At 41.6% G+C, this 19,131-nt stretch overlaps 1 protein-coding gene across 1 annotated transcript; it reads left to right on the top strand.

Moving 5' to 3' along the window:
- Positions 1-506: 506 nt before the first annotated feature.
- On the top strand, positions 507-18,558 carry LOC100226358 (transmembrane 4 L6 family member 1). Its single transcript, XM_030269464.4, has 6 exons — positions 507-633; positions 5,099-5,278; positions 8,834-8,899; positions 14,324-14,469; positions 15,250-15,436; positions 15,914-18,558. Exons 2-6 carry the CDS (start codon positions 5,108-5,110, stop codon positions 15,932-15,934), a joined length of 591 nt encoding a protein of 196 aa, XP_030125324.3. The 5' UTR covers positions 507-633; positions 5,099-5,107; the 3' UTR covers positions 15,935-18,558.
- Positions 18,559-19,131: the final 573 nt, after the last annotated feature.

The following is a 19,131-nucleotide window of genomic DNA, read 5'->3' as shown; positions in this document are numbered from 1 at the left end:
TTTTGTTTCCTTGCTCCCTCCCTTGGTCACATCTCTCTTTTCTCCCCAGCCTGTCTGTCCTTCTTTCTCCTTTTTCTCTTGTCTTACTATGAGTCTTTTAGCCTTCCCATCCCCATTCTCCTCACCTAACCCTCCCAAGAACATGCTTTGGAGCACAGCCAGTACTGGATTTTAGCAGCCACAGCCTGGTGGGCAGAAGATGCTGCCACACCAATGGCCAGACTTTGCTGTGCCACCACCTCATGCTCCAACCACATTTGCTGCTAGGTACTCATTGTTCATCTGCCATCTCCTGCCTTTCCTGCTCTGCCAAACTCCAAACAGTTGAAATGGTTCCAGCTGTAAACAGCTGCTCCGATCCATGTGTCCCGCGGGTTGAGGCATTGACCGTTGGAACACTGCCTTAAAATAATCAATAACCGCGGGTGACACGCCAATCTCTCACTGGCCAACCAGGGATAACTTGGGGTATTTCCTCATTCTCAGAGAGAAACAGCTATTTGTTTAATAGAGGCCGTCACCCAAAAACATCGCTGTGCCTCACTCAGACGGCCGTGCTCCAGGAGAGAGGAGCTGGAAAGCCTGAATCCAGTTCTGGGGAAGTCTGGAGGCCATCTTAGCCCTGCTTAGAAGGTAAGCAAAAGTATTTACATGCTTACTGCAGCATTAAAACCAAAACTTTCTAAAAACCTCACTAAAAAATAGAAGCTTGCTCTAGCCACCTTGCTTAATGAAGCTGTGGAATGTGCTTTTGTTTGGTGAATTAATAAAGTGTTTTAAGTGCTTCTGGCAAACTGGAGTGTTTTCCTAAGCTATAATAACACATGCAGATGCTCTAATGTGCACAGGTGGCAAAGCGGCATTGATTTTGGTGGCAGAGGCTCTCACTAGGTCTGGTGATTGTTGTAGGTAAGTTCTCCCTGCACTTTGAAGTGGTATTGAGATAGGTCAGACAGAAAGGGCTGGAACCCCCAGCTCTTCCAGCCAAAGCAGCGGCATGTTGCTCTGCGCCGTACAAGAACTGGGCCCTCTGGTGATGTACAAAAGATGTAGAAGAGAATTTATAGCTCAACTACAAGGCTTAGCTTTTATACAAGGAGGTTAGGCTGTGCCTGTGCTTGTTTGCTTCTCTCTGGGGAGGGGAAGTAGGGTGAGGTTGGGCAAACAAATGGAAAAGCTAAAGCTGGAATGAGATGGGAAAGCAGGCAGGCAAGAGTTAGTGTAAAAAAATAACCTAGACACTGGTTATTTGAAAGACAGGTGAAATATCCAGTATTCTTTCCATTTTCCTCCATTCCCATTCCCCACTTCATCTTTCATATTCACCTTGCTGGTCTGTTTAGATTTTTATCTCTTTGAGCTAGGGCTTTCTCCAGAGGCTTGCAAAATGCTTTGCCAAATTTTGAGCACTGTGTAAACAACAGGTAATGACCATAAACACAGAAATATCTCTGTTAAAAATGATCCCATCTGGAATAGTTTAATGCCAGTTAGCTTATTTTAAAGACGGATTATAAAGCTCAACATGACTGCGAAGTGCTCAGAAGAAAATGCATGTAAGCACAGTGCTCTTGTTGAACTCGTAGCAGCAGAGAACTATGCAAATTTTTTTGCTACAGAAATGCAAATTCAGAAGTCTCTGGCAGCTACATCTACTTCACAGCAATATATGGCAGCCCATAAAGTCTTTCTGTTTTCCCTCTCATTTGAATAGGTCAGAGGACATCTCATCTGATATCTTACCTAATCTTTACCATGCTCATTCCATCACCAAATTATGTTTTAGTCTGTCTCTGCCTCTCTCAAATGGCTTCAAGCTACCTTTCACCTGGGCTTTTTTTCTTGCTTGGGAACCCAACCTTAACTGATTTCTGTGTTCCTAGCCTACTTAATGCCTTTTCCACACCAATCTTTGTCATAAAACTTTCCAGATTAGCCAAGACACATGAGCAAATTGAGGGACATTTCACTGCTGACGGCCTCAGTTATTACAAAAACTATTTGCACATAACAAGCAAAGGCATCTGCATTTGCACGAAATGGTGTGTGTACACATCCTTTTCCTTCTCTTGCATTTGGTAACTGACTCAAAGGAGAGCAAAGCCCTTTTTGTCATAAACTGATGCTTCTCTCTGAGGACAGAAATCCACAGCTTGATATTTTGTATTTTCATGCACATTTTATATGTTTATGCATTTGAAAACCTTGAAGTTATAATAAAACATCATGAAGAAGCTGTGACCAGTTTGTGCCATAAAGTTGAAGGTAGTATGCAAGTTCAATAACCTCTGACCCAGTAGTTTGAAATTTCCAAACTGACACGGAGATATATCTGTGGGTCCACTTTTGTACTGATCAGGCTTTTCTCTCTGGCTGAAGATCAATGCATGGGTGCAGTGTGAGCTGAGGTTGTAGACTTTGGTGAAGAGTGGTCTAATAACAGCCTACAAAAAACTGGGGGGTGAAAGAGATGATGGAGTGATGTAAGAGGATATAATGAGGAGCTACAGCCCTGTTTACAGCTTTGGAGAATCAGACTGAGCACAAGAAAATATATTTTCATCAAGAGATTGGGTCAATCCTGCAACAGGTCACCCAGAGAGGCAGTGGTGGTTCCATCCTTGGGGACTTTTCAAGCTCAGCTACACAAAGCCACGGCTGACACAGTGACCTAGTGTTGGTGGTAGTCCTGCTTTCAGCAGGAGGTTGGACTGGACACCTGCAGAGATCTCTCTCAATCAGTGCTTCATTTATATTCATTCTTTGCTTTTAAAAAAAGAACCTGAATGCTATGAACTACTAAGCTACTGTATGTTATGAGACATGTCTGAAAATGAGATAGGATGTTTTTTTGACCTACCCTTAGCAAACAGACACAGAATTAGACAAGATTTCAGCTTTTCAGATATTTAAGGGTAGGTGCCAAACAAGCCCATAATCCACAGTCTTATCAACCTTTATGTGCAGAATAAGCACATCACAGTAAACAGTAATAAATATTTCTCCGATTCTTGCTGAGGGTGTAATTTTGACAGAAATAGAGGAAATGCAGCTGGTGGGCACCCTGGGATGGTTTTCCTGCTTGTTCCAGTGCCAAGGCAGGGTTGAACATTCACATGGTATCTTTGGTAGCCATTTCCTGCTCTTCTAGACCTTCAGTGCAAGAGGTTTCAAATCAGCTTCCCAAGACAGTGGTCCCAGAAAATCCAGGGCATCTGTAGTGGGTTTAGTACTGGCTAAATGTTAGTGCACCCACTATAAATTATTTACTTATTTACTTGCTGTGAGATATGGATTAGGAGGAGGAGGAGGGCAAAACAGGCTCAAAACTTTAAAGGGTATAAAGAAAACTTTATTAACAGAATTAAAAGAAAAATTATAAGAAAATCAGAATAAATCTTCAGAACACTTCTCTTCCTCCCACACCCTCTTTTCTCTCCCCCTGACAACACAAAGAGACAGAACTTGGAACTTTTACTCAGTTTACCACTTCTAAAATAATCTTTCTTTAGTTTACTTAGGGAGAGGAGTCTCTCTTGCCATGCTGTGGAGACTTTTTTACAAGAAACAGTTTTTGTGTGTCTTCAATGTCATAGTAAATCAGCCACCCGGGAAAGGATAATTTGTTTTCAGTGTAAATGTCGTTCTTATGCTTTGCAGATTTCTCAAAGCTGTTTTTATGTGCTATGACAATTTATGGGGTACTATTTTGAGGATGAGTTGTTTTAGCATAAAAACAAAAGGTCTTTTTTTTTTAATCTCTGGGAATAGAGGTTTTACTTCTTCTATCCCTGGGGCAAAGTGTCTAATTTCTATCTTTTTCTGTTTAAAGTTTTTATTGGATTATAGTTTTTTTAGCATTTATATACTTTAGCATGAGTGTTTTTTTTCATTGACTGTGGGTGAATGATGCATTACTTTATGCACTTAATGAATTACAGGGAAAAAATGAAGTTTGATTTATCAAAAAGTGTATCTCCAGTATAGCCTCACAAAAGAATTTCAGCCTCAGACTAAGGCATCTCCTTAAATCCTCTCCCATCTAGAATTTGACTTCTTTACTGACTTCAGTACCTTTTCTCTACGTGTTTTTGCTACGTGTCTTCACTCTTTTTTTTCCTGATTTGGGAGAGAATTAGTGTTTGTAGGTTGGTTTGTTCTTAAGTTTTATCAATTGAAACAGTTTTTATAGTCTTGTGGCATTGAAAGGTTGATCTCATCTAGGCTTTGCAATTGAGGAATCGCTGTGTCATCTGCTGCTGGTTGCATGGCCCCCACCAGCACCGTGTGAGTCACGCTGGCTGACAGAATGTGCAGCTTTTTCTTCATGAATGGCACCAGGAAAAAGAAACAAAACTGCTGCTGCTTTTGTCTTTCTGTTTGCAGCATGGCTGGCTAAAAGCGGCTAAGCAAATCAAGTCTATCGCGGGTCATGCCGAGATAGCTGTGGCCACGCAGTCTCCGCCACATGGCTGCTCCTGGACTGGGTCAGCAGTGGCTATTTTTGGCCCTGGCCATTTCTGACCTTGGGGCCATCTCCAGCGCTGGCTGTGGGGCCACTCCCAGTGCTGGTCTTGGAGTAAAGCAAAGTTTATGTGCGAGCCACGCTGAGCTAGCCCTGGCCGCACAGCGCTGTCTCCGCCACGCCAACTCCGGCCTAGCAGCGCTGGCTGCACAGTCACCCGCGGCACTGGGACAGGCTCAATCTTCAGCTGTCAGTCTTCAGCCCGCTGGGACTGACACCCTGCCAGCCAGGGTATCTGCTTGTGGGCTCATGGTTTTGTTACTGATATTCCCAATGGACAGACAATTGTCCATCAACAACTCCAATGAAACTCTCCGGTAATTTCCTACCAACACAGGTTTAGCACTACAATTTTAAATAAATTCAATTAAACATTCCAGCGGTGAATAATTCAATTTTGAATAAATTATCTGAGGGGAACAGGGTCTGTAGAACAGGATTATCTGTGTAAGTCTTACATGAAAGATTTCTTTCTACAAAATTGATTCTTCTTTCATTGAAGTGTAAAACTGCTGAAATATGGTGCTCCTTGCACTGCAATAACCCAAACCTCCCTGTATCTTTCTTGAGCAGAGAGCTGCCATGTGCACGGGGAGGTGTTCAAAGTGCATTGGGATCACCCTCCTCCCACTGGCAGTATGTGCCATTGTCTCCAACATTCTCCTGTACTTCCCCAATGGACAAGTACTGCAGCTCAGCGAGATAACTGATTTGGTCTGGTTTTTCCACGGCATTCTGGGAGCTGGGATACTGGTAAGAGATTAATATTTCTTGTGAGTTTTGTTCAGTTTTGTTTTAAATTTGGAGCCAAGAAAATCTCCATTTTAAAAAAGGTCATAAAAATGTGTTTTGCATAAACACATGAACAGCTTGAATGAGAAGTTGGGTATATAACTGAGAAAATGCATCTAAGGCAAAAAATGTGCCTAGTCAAAGAAATACAAAACATTCCTGGAATAAATATCAGGACTCCAAGTTAGGATGAAACACTAGGCCTGACTACTCAGGAGTGAAAACAAAGCTGAGGTCAGCTGGAGGTGGTGAGTTTTCACTATTGTCTGCACCCCCACGTTACTCCTCCAACTGATTTTATGTACACACAATTCACAAAAACATTAAGGAAAAAACCGAAACATATTTCAGCAGGTGTTAGTTTGAGACCCAGCTAACACTTGACAAATGTGTAGCTGGAAATGGCTTAATAAGCTGATTGCCTCCTGTTCCTACACTTCCACCCACCTTCTTTTGGATTGGATCTGGTTTGAATGTGCTCTTCTATAACTAGTTCTCCATTCCAGGCCTCAGGAAAGATCACTTTTATGTGAATATCCATGTCTAGAAGGGAACGTGTTGGGGAATACTTGTCTTTCCAGTTCATCAGAAAGCCTACTCCCCTTGTGCCCTTTCAATTATCTACCCAAGTGCAGTTAAAAAGCTGAGCAAGTAATATGCATATGACCAGTACTGGGCAGATGGCAAACTGGCACAGAGCTGGCCAAAAAATAAAAGAATCTTTAAGAATAATTAACTTAGAAAAAAGTAAATCTCATTTACAGTCAGCCTATGATGCAGCTGCTGCTTAAGTCTATGGAAAACCTGCAGTGGATCTGGTTCATACTCATCTTTCCCAAAGCAGAAACATGGCATAAAGTCATTCAGTGAACTGTTCTCCACCAGCAGCTTGTCTGCTTCTTCTTGTGGCTTCCACTTGGGCCTATTACTCATGCTGAGCTTGAACATAAACGTGAGTTTGCAGAAGGAAGAAGTGCAACTACATGAGAAACCTTGTGGAAAATTTGTGTCACTGCAAGCCCAGGAGTCATTGGCATTCAATGAAAGGAAAGGAAAGATGTTAGATGTGAGAGCATCATTGGCTCATTGAAAACATGCCTTCTTTTAAGGCTTCCACACAGCCTTGCCTGTGGCCAGCAGCACATACATCAAAAATGAGAACAGTTAGTCAGAGGAGAGGAAAAATTTGCATTGACCTTCAAAACACAGCATTAGGAGTAATTATTGATCCACAAACAATGCTGTTGAGTGTGCATATTTTCCAGAAAACAGCATGAGAAATGCTCACAGGTAAGAGGAAAGAAAGCATTATCATCAGCTCCATCTTCCAGGTGCTGGAAGCATGGGAAAATGAAGATTGGCTTTTCAGTATTCTAAGGAGTTAAAACAAGGGACAGGATGTTCCACAACTGGAGTCTGATCCATATCCTGACACTACACAGTATGTTCCCCCATGCACCAGGATTCCTCCCAAAGGAAACTGAGGCAAGTTATGCCAACAGGTTGCCCGATCTTGGAGAATCTCCCTTCAACTAGGATGCAGCCTTCAGAGTGAAGACTGTGGGAGAAACTTCAGAACAGCCTGGCTTAGCTCTGTGAGGCAGTAAACCTCCCTCCACCTGGGACCTTCATCTGTAGACTGATACACAGATAGTCATTGTACTCTTTGGCTGAGTAGCCAGCTCCTCCCTTTCCTCCTCTGCTAAATTTCTAATGGAAACTATATTACATGAAAACCTCTCAATTTCCTTATTTTGAATATTTAGGATGTAAAGAGAGTAAGACTGGCTCTATGTGTCACAGTAATGCCTTTCCTCATAGAAAGCCTGCATGCAACAGAAGGAAAGGCTTGACTAAGCCATGGCTCACACACAGCTCTTGTTTTACTGACAACAGCCAAACCCAGCAAATTCTCATGCCCATGTCAAAAGGCAAGTGTTTATAATCAGGCACTGCATAAAAAGAAAGCTGCCAAGCAAACCCTTCATCCTGAGCCAGGCTAATAGATGACACAAAAGTGTTTGTCAATTAGATGGGAAACCTCGAAAGAAAAACGACAGCCCTGGAGGAATAGGAGTGTTGGTTTGATGGGCAGAGGTATTAAATCTTCTTCTGAGTGCCAGACAGTAGAACACTGGGGCTGAGGCTGCCTTGGGGACCATTTTGTGATTATTTAAGAGAGGACTTCTTTGCAAGAAGAGAAACACCTTTTTCACCTCAATGCTCTACTTCTGCAGGCTTCCAGATGTGTTCCAGCCACCCTGTAGGTGCTGCAGGTTGCCTCTAGGGTGTGCATAAAAGACAACAGAGAATAAATATTTTGAAAAATATTTAGGAGCCTACAAATCTAAGCAAGTTTCATAACAATACCCCACACTGTTCAACAGAGATCTTCACACTACTCACATAAATTCCATGGGCTTTGTTCATCATGGACATTCTGCTTTTCCTTACCTACATGACAAAAAATCTTGGCAGCATCTAGTCAGGCCATTTTTACAGTTTTTACCTTTTATGTTTGTTTGATTGATTGATTGATTGACTGATTGATTTGTGTTCTCCTTCCTTCATTAACTTGATGGTAACCATTTCCTACTTTTTTAAATACTCCATTATTTGTGCTGCTCTTTGAGGTGCTTTAACCAGCACTGGTGTGTAGAGACAAGGCAGTGGGAGTGTGCTGGCTGCACAGCCACACCCACAAAAGCTTTCTTGCCCTCTGGCTACCAAACTAAGGGCAACTTTTCCTAACTCCAGAGTATCTGTGAGGCAGCATTATATCTCAAGTCATAGATGGTTACTGACCGCATTGTATTGGTCCAGCTCCTCCTGATAATTACCATGGAGAAATCTGATGTGAATTGTAAGTTCCTCATTGACTGAAGTCCATCTTGTAGGTTTGCCAGAAGTTTAGCACAAAAAAACCCAAAAAACCCCAAAAAAACCCCACAAAAAACCCCACAAACAAACAAACAAACAAACAAAAACCCAAAACCAAACAAACAAAACAAAACAAAGGCAAACAAACAAAAAACCAAACAAACAAAAAACAAAAACAAAACCAAACCAAAGCCAGATTTGTTTCAGGAACCTCAAAGCTGATTTCCTAATTATAATCCAGAGCAGAATGCTCAGGAGGCTTACACTGGCCATAATTCTTAGTCCATCTGTGCATCTTTTCTGAGCAGAAATCCATTTTTTTCCAGACAGACACATTTTTTTCCAAACAAAAAACCTCAACAATACCGTGCTGAACCTTTTTATACCCTGAAAAAAGCAGTATAGCTTCAGCAATCAGAATTGATGTACGAGCAATTTGCCAGACAGCTCTAGCTGTAATCCCACACTTATTTCCGAGTAACTCTTCAGCAGCACCAACATCCAAGCAGGTGTAACTCCCAGAGAAGAGTCAGAAGGAGACTTACATTTGAGGAGCATGATGCCCAAGCTCTAAGAATTTAAAAGCCACCCCAGCAGAAGTGCTGCACACCAATCCAGCCTGTGCTTTTCTTACAGGTTATTTTGCCGGCATTCATGATGCTGGGAGCAGGTGGAGCAGGATGTTGCGCTAACAGATGTGGGGTAAGTGGATATTTATGTGTTGAAATGGCCCTACAGAGTTGGTGCAATAGCTCTTTAAATGGCTGCTCAGCAGGTGGAAATGTGCAGTGACAAACCATCACACCACTGTCAGCAGCCATGTCAGGGAAATGGAGAAGAGGAGCTTGATCTGCAGCGTCCCTGGGCTGGGACTGAGAGCTCAGTCAGCCAACAAGAACGTTATGATGTTGCAGCTGCTGATACGAGGGAAATCAGCCAGGGCTGGGGCTGGAGCCCTTAGGCACAACGCTGAGGGCAAATGGGACTACATCCCCTAAAGTAAAACATGGCTCCAGCTTCCCCTGCTCAAGGCAATCATAAAGACTGAGAGAGCTGCTTGTTCCTCCTGCTTCCACAGAATCCTGTCTCCTCTATACCCTTCCATGGCAATCTGCTTTTCCACAGGTTCATCCCTGCTTTTCTCTGTAGGGATACATACGTCCCTATTTGCAGGTCCATGCCAAAAGTGTGAGATGCTGCATCTGGTACTGAGGAACCAGCACTGCTTCTTGCAGTTCTGACCATTAGTTCACATGTGCCCAAATATTATGCATGTGAAATGTGAAAATGCAATTTAGGCTCTCTGACATCTAAAGAAAGGCCAGAGAGATGTTTTACTTGATAATTAAAAATATTATAAAGCAACATGTGATAAAGGCATCTCCACTCATCCTCAAGCCCTGGGCATAGACTTCTGTGTGGCTATCATTATTGGCAAGAATAAACTGACTTAGAAATTTTTTGAGTCTGCATCCTCCCCAGAAGCAGCCTGGAATGAGAGATTCCATGCAATAATGTAACTTCTGTACTCTTCAATTAATATTTAGTCTGATCCATGAGAAAACCTTTGCCTCCTTAAAACATTTTACTTAAATTAGTTCATGATTCATAATACCAAAATAGCATTCTTTATTAGGATGTCACACATTAGGAAGCACATTCCAAGGGACATGCCATTACATTGGTTTTACCAAATGTCACATGCACAGACAGGATGCTAACAATGGCCAAGCAGGCCAGCTGCAGAGCTGGGGTGAGATCCTAAGCACCCTGCAAACAGTGCCTGAGCCAGCTGCTTTGCTTGCTTTTGAGTGATGTAGAAAGCAGTGTAGTGTGTAGAAAGCCACTGTCGTGGTTCCTCCACTCACTGGATCTGCTAAGTCATGAGGGGAAATCCAGCTGAACTGGGCTGAGTTCACACAACATCTCAATTGTCTCTTCTCTATCCTTCATCCCAGTCCTAAATATTACAGGGCCAAGAGTCAAACTTCCCCAGACTGGCTGGGTTCGCTCACCAGCCCAACAACACAGTGGGTAGAACAATCATCCAGCAACCCACATCCACAGACCCACCACGATCCTCCATTCTCCCCCTCCTCTTTCACTGCCTGAGCCATTCCTAGCAGCAGTACATCAATGCTAGATACCCTGTCTGCACCTTCCCATCACTGACTGGTTACCTACAAACTGTTCCTCCTCTTCTTTATTTGCTGTTATGGAGGAATAAATTATATATTAAGAAAGTAATTTGATTATGCACTGTGAATCAGAAAAATCACAGAATCACTAAGGTTGGGAAAAAACTCCAAGTTCATCAAGTCCAACCTTCAGATGCCCACTAAAGCGTATCACAAAGTGGCTGATGGTCAAGTGATGAAGCTACCCAAACCAAAGTGGAAAATAGGGCTAGTGAGGACAGTCTATCTATGAAAATGCTGTCTTTTTGAACACACACTCCTCTGGAGTCACACACCTCTGTGAGGTGGAAAGGGTGAAGCTCTACCCCCTATGTTTTTGAGACTGTGGCTCAAAGTAGGGATGAGATTGGACATGAGTGAAGAACGAGTGGCTGTGAACAATACCAAAAACAAGTTTACCCTGCACAGCTCCTGGGGAAGAGTGATTTCCAAACATTCAAAAAGAGGTCAGTGTTGCAGGGAGATCTGAAGGCTGATGGTCTGCTACTTCAACGGAAGAAACTTCAGGCAAAATTTGCTTCATGGAGACTGGAAGAAAATGCACAGATAACCACAGCAGGAGTGCTTAGATGTTCTGACTATAAGGGCTGTATATGCAAGGCAGGTATGGTGTGAGGCCCTGGAGAGCAGAGGGCTCCTGGGATTGCTTCAAACATCCACAATGTCAGCAACCTCCCAAAGTGCCAGAGCTCCTTGGGAGACAAGTCTGGATGGACCTACTAAGGGGTCTCCACCTACTGGCAGAGAAACAGCCCTCATGGAACTGCTTGGGAGCCTCTGTAATCCAAAGGCAAGTTTGAGCACCTTTCTGCTTTGGACATCTTAGGTATAAAATGATAACTTACCCTGAATACTCCAAATTGCAGAATTGCTTGCAATAGTAAAAAAGGAAAAAAAAGGTTAAAGAAATATTACTGATCAGAATTATTGTTCAATCAAACATACTGTTTTCCTCAGGGCAGGACTCTGTTCTATTTTATTTTGCCCAATTCCTGGTTTAATAGTTTCAGACTTCATCAAAGCCTTTACACACTGCCAAAGTACCTTCAACAGTAATAAAAATTACTATATTTCTCATACTTTTTATTCACTTCAGTGAGTTTTCCAGTTCACAGTGATTACATGCTACATTAAGTTTTTTCATTAATCAACTTTAAATTAATATTTACAAACATACAACAATGGCTTCTTGTCCTTGCATTACAAAACAATGAATTTGGAAAGTAATAGATTTAGAAAGCTTCAGTGTCTTGCAGCTTAGCACGTACACATCTGAAATCATCCACTGCACTGACGTGATGAGGAAAAAGACGCACCCAAAATTCAGCTTCCCTCATTGCATCAGCAAACATATACTCCAGTATTTCTAAGTCTTCCTTAAGAGTTACTAGTAGAACAAGAATAGCCATAGCAGCCTTCCAGACAAACTTAAGCAAAGATATCCAGATAACCAGATACAATAACAATTTCATCAAAAACAAGCAAACCAAACCAAATCAAACCAAACCAAAAACCCACCAAAAAAAAAAAAAAAAAAAAAAAACCAAAACCAAAACCCACTTCCAGACAAAGAAACAGAGAAGAAAGAAATGTGTATGGAAAAAGAACCAGGTTATTAAAGATCAGCACAAGCTGGGACAGGAGGAACTTGGTAAATTCAACAAAGTAGCTGATGCAAACATTCAAAGAATGAATTCTAAGAGTCTTCATCAGCTCACCAGGGACAGTTCAATTAAAGGATAAAGCAGGGAAAATCAGCAAAAATGGTCAGCAAAACCTTTTCAGGAGTACAGAACAGGTCAATATAATGGGAAACAAATTTCAACACACTCAAGCATCCCAGCTTAGGCCTTCTGTTGCAATTAAGGACACAAATGAGGAAATGAAATATTTCAATGAGAAGTACAACTAGGGAAAATGCTGAAAGTTTGAGATGATTAAATAGTTAATAAAATTATTGGATTTTCACAGATTATGAGGCAAGACTCCAGAAAAGTCTCCAGATCAGTAGACAAAATGGGGAAATGCCCCTGCATATCTAGAAAATGTGAGGAGAGCCAATCTAACAGCTGTAGCAACTGCAGACTCCTGTTTCAGTGACAAGTCTCTGTCTAGATGACCTTGTATACAGTAAAGTAAATAGCTGGGATGAGGCTAGTCATACAGACAAGAGATTCCTAATGAGACAATCATGTGACAGAGCATAGTCATCACAGGTAACGCTGACAAGTACTGCTAGCACTAACTGCTATCATAAAACATAGCGATACCAAAAGAACATTTGACTTTTTCTTCATCATTATCTTTGGGATGCCCTGTACTGCTATGCTGTACTAAAACGAATTGCTAACATAATTAAGATCCTTCAACCAAGAAGCAGAATGCACAGTTAAAGTAAATGAGAAAACAAGTGGGGAAAAGTGATTCAGAATAGGTAGGAGTTTCAAAGAGAGTATCAATCAGTCACCTTCACCACAAGGCATGGCTGGTAATCTTACTGTGAGAGACAGTGCATCAGCTACAACCCAGACGCTGTTTTGGTCCAGGACAATAGACTAAATTACCTACATTTTGCTGACAATGGAGCTCTGCTAAGAGGCAATTCAGCCAACATGCAGATAAAAACCAAGAAAAGAGTATCCAGCTTTGCAAGAAAAGACTGAGTTGTTAATCAGTTATGATTAAATAAATCTCATGAGAAATTCCAGCTCCTTTAACTCAAGGATTGCTTTAGAGGCAAAACAATACACAAAATTAGCCAATTCACACACCAGCATCGTGCAAGGTTCTACAGAAAGCAGTTGGCTGGCTGGAAACTGCACTCACCAGCCTGAATGTGTTCAGACAGTGAAGACTTTACAAGGCTTTGTCAAAAAACTCCAACATGGATAGTGGATATTTCCATTTGATTCTGTAGTACAGTGGTCTGTGGAACACCTGGGACTAGGAGAAGGTTTCCACCTGCCTTGTGAGGTGGTGGACTTAACCTGGTATTTGCTGGCAACAGGGAATTATGAGACTTGAAATATTTGGCTTCAAACCTGAGTCATGGATGAGAGTATTTTGTACCTGTTTCCTTGGTCATGCCGTTGCCCTGACTTTAAGGCAGACCTGCTGCCTTCTCCCTGCTGCAGGTCTTCCCCTGGCTCTATGGCAGAGTTGTGAACAACAAACAGTAATGCTTAAAAACACTATTGAGAAGCCTGTCCTAGATGCACCACCACTAGCAGCCCCCTGGGACTTTTATTTCTAGAGACAAACAGCAACTGGATGCATCCCATTCATTACTAGAAAACTAGAATGGAGTAAAGGTAACATTTCTGTGGGAGTGGCCAATGTAAAACATGAGTGCACTACATACAATTTGAAGTCACTGCTGGTTTGTTTGTTGCCACATGCAGCACAATTAGATTTCTCAATGTGAGAAGTGGTAATCACGTGTCATGGTGTTGCAAAATGAAGGAAAGTAGCAATAAGAAAGGCCATCAATTAAAGCAGCAATAAGAAAGGCCATCAATTAGCAAAAACAATTAATGTATCTTCTGTTGCTTTCGTACTTGGTTCAGTAGTTGCTTCCCTTTTTCTGTTGGTCCAAGGGCCAAGGAAAGTGAAGAGTTGGAAATGCCAAGGCACATGATACAGAACAGATCAATCCAGGACTGGCCTTATACTGGCTTTTAAAAGAAAACTCACCAGATTTTTCATAATTGATATCTTAAGCATAAAGCTCAGTAAGTTCTTTAACATCTGGCACAGCTACAACAGTCAAAGAAGAAGTCAACTATTTTTTACTCCCACAAATGTAGTAGCAGTAGTAGTTTCAGCATAAAATAAGAGACAAGAAAGAGAATTCTTTCTCATTCATTGTGAGTTCTCCATGCTACTCAAACCTCTGTGCACACAATGTTGAAGGTTACTTCCCTTTCAGATGCTGCTGTCAGTGATCCTGTCTGTGCTGGGATTCGCAGGAGGAGCATACTGTGTGGTCATCTCTTTGTTGGGTCTGATTGGGGGTCCTCTGTGCGACACAGGTGATGGAGAATACTTCTACCCTTTTAGGAATGACACTCTGGAGTGAGTATGGCTTACAGGCTCCTCCAATTTTGCTTTCCCTGATCCCTCCCCTATCTTTTTAAGTGAACTTGAATTTTTCCAAAATGAACTGACAATTCATTTTCAAAATGAACTGATGGTTCATACAGGTATGCACCCTGTGCACACCTAAACTCACAGTTCTCTGAGTAGCATGTTCCAGCTGGTCATCTCTTTGACCAAGGAATCATCCTTGGGCAAAGTGCCTAAGTTTCATCTGCTGTGCTTGCCTCAAGCCCCTTGTGCAATTTGCACCATGCTTTCAAACGCCAGTGAGCTGTGACTTTGCTTACTGTGCCACATTAATCTGTTAAATTAGCAAGGATTCAGCCTGCTCTACCTACTTCTGAAAAGCAAAGCAAAAATCTCTGAATCTTTAAAGTCAACCTTGACAACTATGCTCTTGAAATCAGAGCTAGAGATAATGAATGGACTGGGCTGAGACACCACAGCAGGAATGGAGAATGTGGAGACACATTTTAAAACCATTATGGACCTTTCTCTTCAGTTATTAACATGCCCTACAACAAAGAGGAGATTCTTGTGCATGCAACAAAGTACAAATGTGGCTCTCTTCCCTAATTATCAGTTGCATTTCTGCAAAGGGAATTCTACGGAGAATCACCAGCCTTGACCAATTATAGCACAACCTGAGATTCACTTTGTGCAGTCAAGTTCAGAAAATGAAATGCTAGAAAACAGAGAAAGCATTCTCTAGTTTTTACTTTCTAATATCTTGCCAATTATTTTCCTCTATCATAGAGACAATTATTTGTTTAACCAGACAACATGGAGTATTTGCAAACAACCTGAAAACATCATCCTTTGGAATATTGTCCTTTTCTCTATTCTCCTGATCATCGGTGTGATTGAAGCTATTCTTTGCTTCATTCAAGTAATCAATGGACTCACTGGCTTCATATGTGGCACATGTATGAGGAGAAGAAAGGTTGGTATGCAGTAAAAGGGAGCTTTTGTTCTTTCCAGTTTTATTTTTCAGGCTCTGGTAATGGTACATGAGCAGAGAGATCTGCACAGTCCCTGGACAAGCTCCTCTGGGCAGTACAGATGCATTTGCACACTCCCTTTCTGTCTGTCACATTATAGTCAGCAATAACATGGTCCTCAGATTTTTCTAAACAGCAGTATGACATATTGACATACTCATTGCATGGCTCTGTTGCTATTTAAGAAGCCTTCTTGATAAAGTGTAATGACCCTCCCTAGCACATGTAAGTGAGACACAGAAAGTTGAGATGTTTTAAATTGGTCAAACATAATAATGTTGTAATTTTACAGAATGGAAGAAAACATCTTCCAAATTTCATTTATCACTATTGATTCCTTTTCATTGTACAAGATATTTGCAGTAAGTCAGATATTCCCTGTAATATTAATAAATCATCTTTCATTCATTGCCTTTCAGACAAATATTTCTGGAATGTGAATGACCTACAAGGAATGCCAAGACAAGCCCAAAAATGCCGATTCACATACAATAAGGATAGCGCACTGTGCTGTTTTATTTATGGGGGGACAACAAAAAAAAAAACAATGTTCAGGTGTTTCATGGAGCAAAATAATTTTTTTATAAAGAAGTCAGGGTAGAAAAGGGCTAGATCATCTCAATCTGAGAATCCACATTTTCACCTCTCTAAAAATACCTGCTAAACCTCAGGTACTGGCAAAAAACATTAAACAGTCTGGCCCTTACTGCTGTACTTTTGTGTAAAGCACAATAGTCCTCAGATAAAAGATCACTACTTGCCCTCTCATGCGGGAAATAGAGGTGTTGTTAACTTAGCAGCTGCATGAAGCAGCTGTTCTCTGGCTCATGTAAATAATATTCTGTCCTCCCCAAATCTCACCATGAGCTCACCTGTCTGTTCCTATTAATTTTCGAATGGGGCACTCACAGATTTGAATGAGGATGAACAGAGAATATATCGAGCAGTGTTTGAGACACTGCAGAGGGAACTGGAGAACATGATTTTCAGCTCTTTCTGCCACCCTGGAGCCAGGTCCCCTTGCCAAAGCCCAGGGCACTCCTAAATTACTTCTTCAGGAGCATCTGAGAGTTGTGGCAGCCTTAGAGGAGTGTTTGGGTCAACACAGACAGTAGGGTTTGCAGCAAGAGTTTAGAAATGTCTGGTTTAACAAAAGGGTGAAGAACCTCACCACCAATTTTGCCTTCATGAAACTGCCTAAGAATTTCACTAACTTTCACACAGGTCTATAGGGCTGTTCTAGAACAGAGCACATGGATCAAGGAATTAACTCACCAACGATAAATGTAGTAATTATGTGCAGCTTAGTAATAAATAGAAGCTATAATCTGAAGGCAGAAAATTGCATCAGCACTAGTTTTTAGCAACGGCAATACCAACCAGGAACTCCATAATTCCCCATCATCACTCAAGAGCAAGCTCTTAATCTTGAGCTAATGTCCATGACTGGGAAATTTCAGAAAACTCATCATTTCAGTGACTTCCTCAAAGGTTAATTCTTGGAGATGAACTGACTCTGGCAGCCAAACTGTGAAATAATCTTTACTCATCCTGAATGCACGTAGGCAGCTATGAAAACCTGAACATATTTAAAGCACTTTGAGGCTATTTTTCCTGATTTATGTTTTCTCAGAGTTGTTCATATTTCTGCACTGTAGCGTGGGAGCAAGCTCTTTAAATGCACTTATTGCAGACATATGTGGCTCGTTGTGCTGTCCTTTAATGCAACATGCAAAATGCTTCACATTCTCCTTCATATAAAATGAAGACAAAAAGGTCAGTTGCCTAGATGAGGAGCATATGCACCTTGGAGCATAGTTTCATGCCTAGAAGGAGGAAATTTAACCTATTAAATTTAACTGCAACTTCTGTGAGAAAGAAAGTGTAAGACTTGTTGAAGTGTGCAATCCATCACTAGGTGCATCCAAACCTGCCAGGTGGCTTAAAAAGCTCAAGTTCTTTGCCAGTAGTGAAGCATGGACAGTGCAACCACATACAGCAGACAGCAAACCAGGAAAAGAGTTTAAGAGGCAGTGGGAAAGGATATTTGCATGTAGTCAGGTGGAGAGAGACTCTTCATCAGCACAGGGGCTCTATGAATTCTTCAGTCCCTAAATACCCACCCTTCCTCATCCCTTAGTTTTGACTCCCTGACTCTCACCTTTGGGATAAAGCCAAGTTTGGCTGTGTTAGCACCAGGAGAGGAAGAGCACACCTCCCGCACAGGAAAATAAGTGCTCTGTGCTGCCGCCATCTGCTTGTTCCAGGCTGTCCTGCCCTGGGATGTCTGTGTGCTCCTGGGAACACCCTCTGTCCTGCCAACCGTGTGACCACTGGCCTCACTGATATATGTAAATATTAAAAATCGCTATTCTGAACTTATTTTCTGACTTCATTTGTGTGGTCTGAAGGACTTGTGAGCTCAAACTACCTCCAATAAGAAGTAAATGGAATAACAGAGAAAGCAGAGTTAAATCATTTTACTTGAGTCACCATGAAGAAGTCTCTTCTAGGATAGGCATCGAGATATACAGGCCATGGGGAGAGGCAACCTTCCCCCAGCCCACACTGAAAGGGATGCATAAGGCAAGTGGGAGGCATTGCCTTCCTGAGCAAGGTTCAGTTGTTCACCATGGAACATCTGGTGCCATTTGCAGTGCAGCAAAAAACACAGTCACAGATGTCCAGAGAGACAAGAGTCTTATCTGGAGCTAACAACATAGAGATGTGGCTGACCAAAGCAAAGAGCTGTCCCTTGCAAACACAAGGATGCTAAAAATTCCTTTACTGAAAATACATAAAGGTGACTAAATTTAGATTAAATTATTTCAGTTCATGCTTTTTTTGGATCCCCCAAAGCACTTTTTAGATGATTCAAAGCCTGTGCTCTCAGAAGTGACACCAGAGCCTTCTTCAGGAGCCATCCAGCACACTGCAACAGGGGCAGCTCCTCATGCTGAGCACTGCAGGGAGACCTGTGAACCCAAGCTCTTCTGGTGGGAAAGGCTTCAAAAGAAAATGTCTGCATAATACTAAATATAATAAAAAGTTTGATTTGAACAGAGAGTTGGCCTGACTGAAGATTAAATTATCATGGTTATGAATTAGGATTACAACAGATTTTTATATCTGTTATTATATATGACTTTTCTCTATATTCATATATTCTCTATGCTCTATCTTATCTTTTTCTGTATCTATCAACTTTAAATAATTAATAGTAAAGAATTACCCAGACATAAAGACAAAAGTATTTGTGTAATTTTGATATTAATTCACTGCACAATCACACTACACAGGCTCTGATTGAAGAACTTAAATATGTTGGGTTTGCATCAAATTATCCCTGTCTCTCCTGCCTTTGAAACTCATGCAGGAGATCAGCCACTTGCAATTAGGACTAACTTGGGACAGGAATAAAACTTTAGAGCAAGGACATCATCTGAAAAATCTAAATGTTTGGATAACAACAACCCCGTGTTTCAGTTGTCAGGATCGAGGACACAATCCAAATACCTGGGCTGGACACCACAGACTAGTTCATACCCTCTCATTTCAAGAGGAACTGTCAGTTCATTTTGATGCAAATGGCTTAGATGCCTCAGGCCCCGGCACTCATTGTTCTCGATTTTTTTGG

Source organism: Taeniopygia guttata, chromosome 1 (genome assembly GCF_048771995.1).
Source record: "Taeniopygia guttata chromosome 1, bTaeGut7.mat, whole genome shotgun sequence".
Classification (NCBI taxonomy): domain Eukaryota; kingdom Metazoa; phylum Chordata; class Aves; order Passeriformes; family Estrildidae; genus Taeniopygia; species Taeniopygia guttata.
Note: the sequence above shows the minus strand (reverse complement) of the source record. Positions and strands in the feature narration are given on the sequence as shown.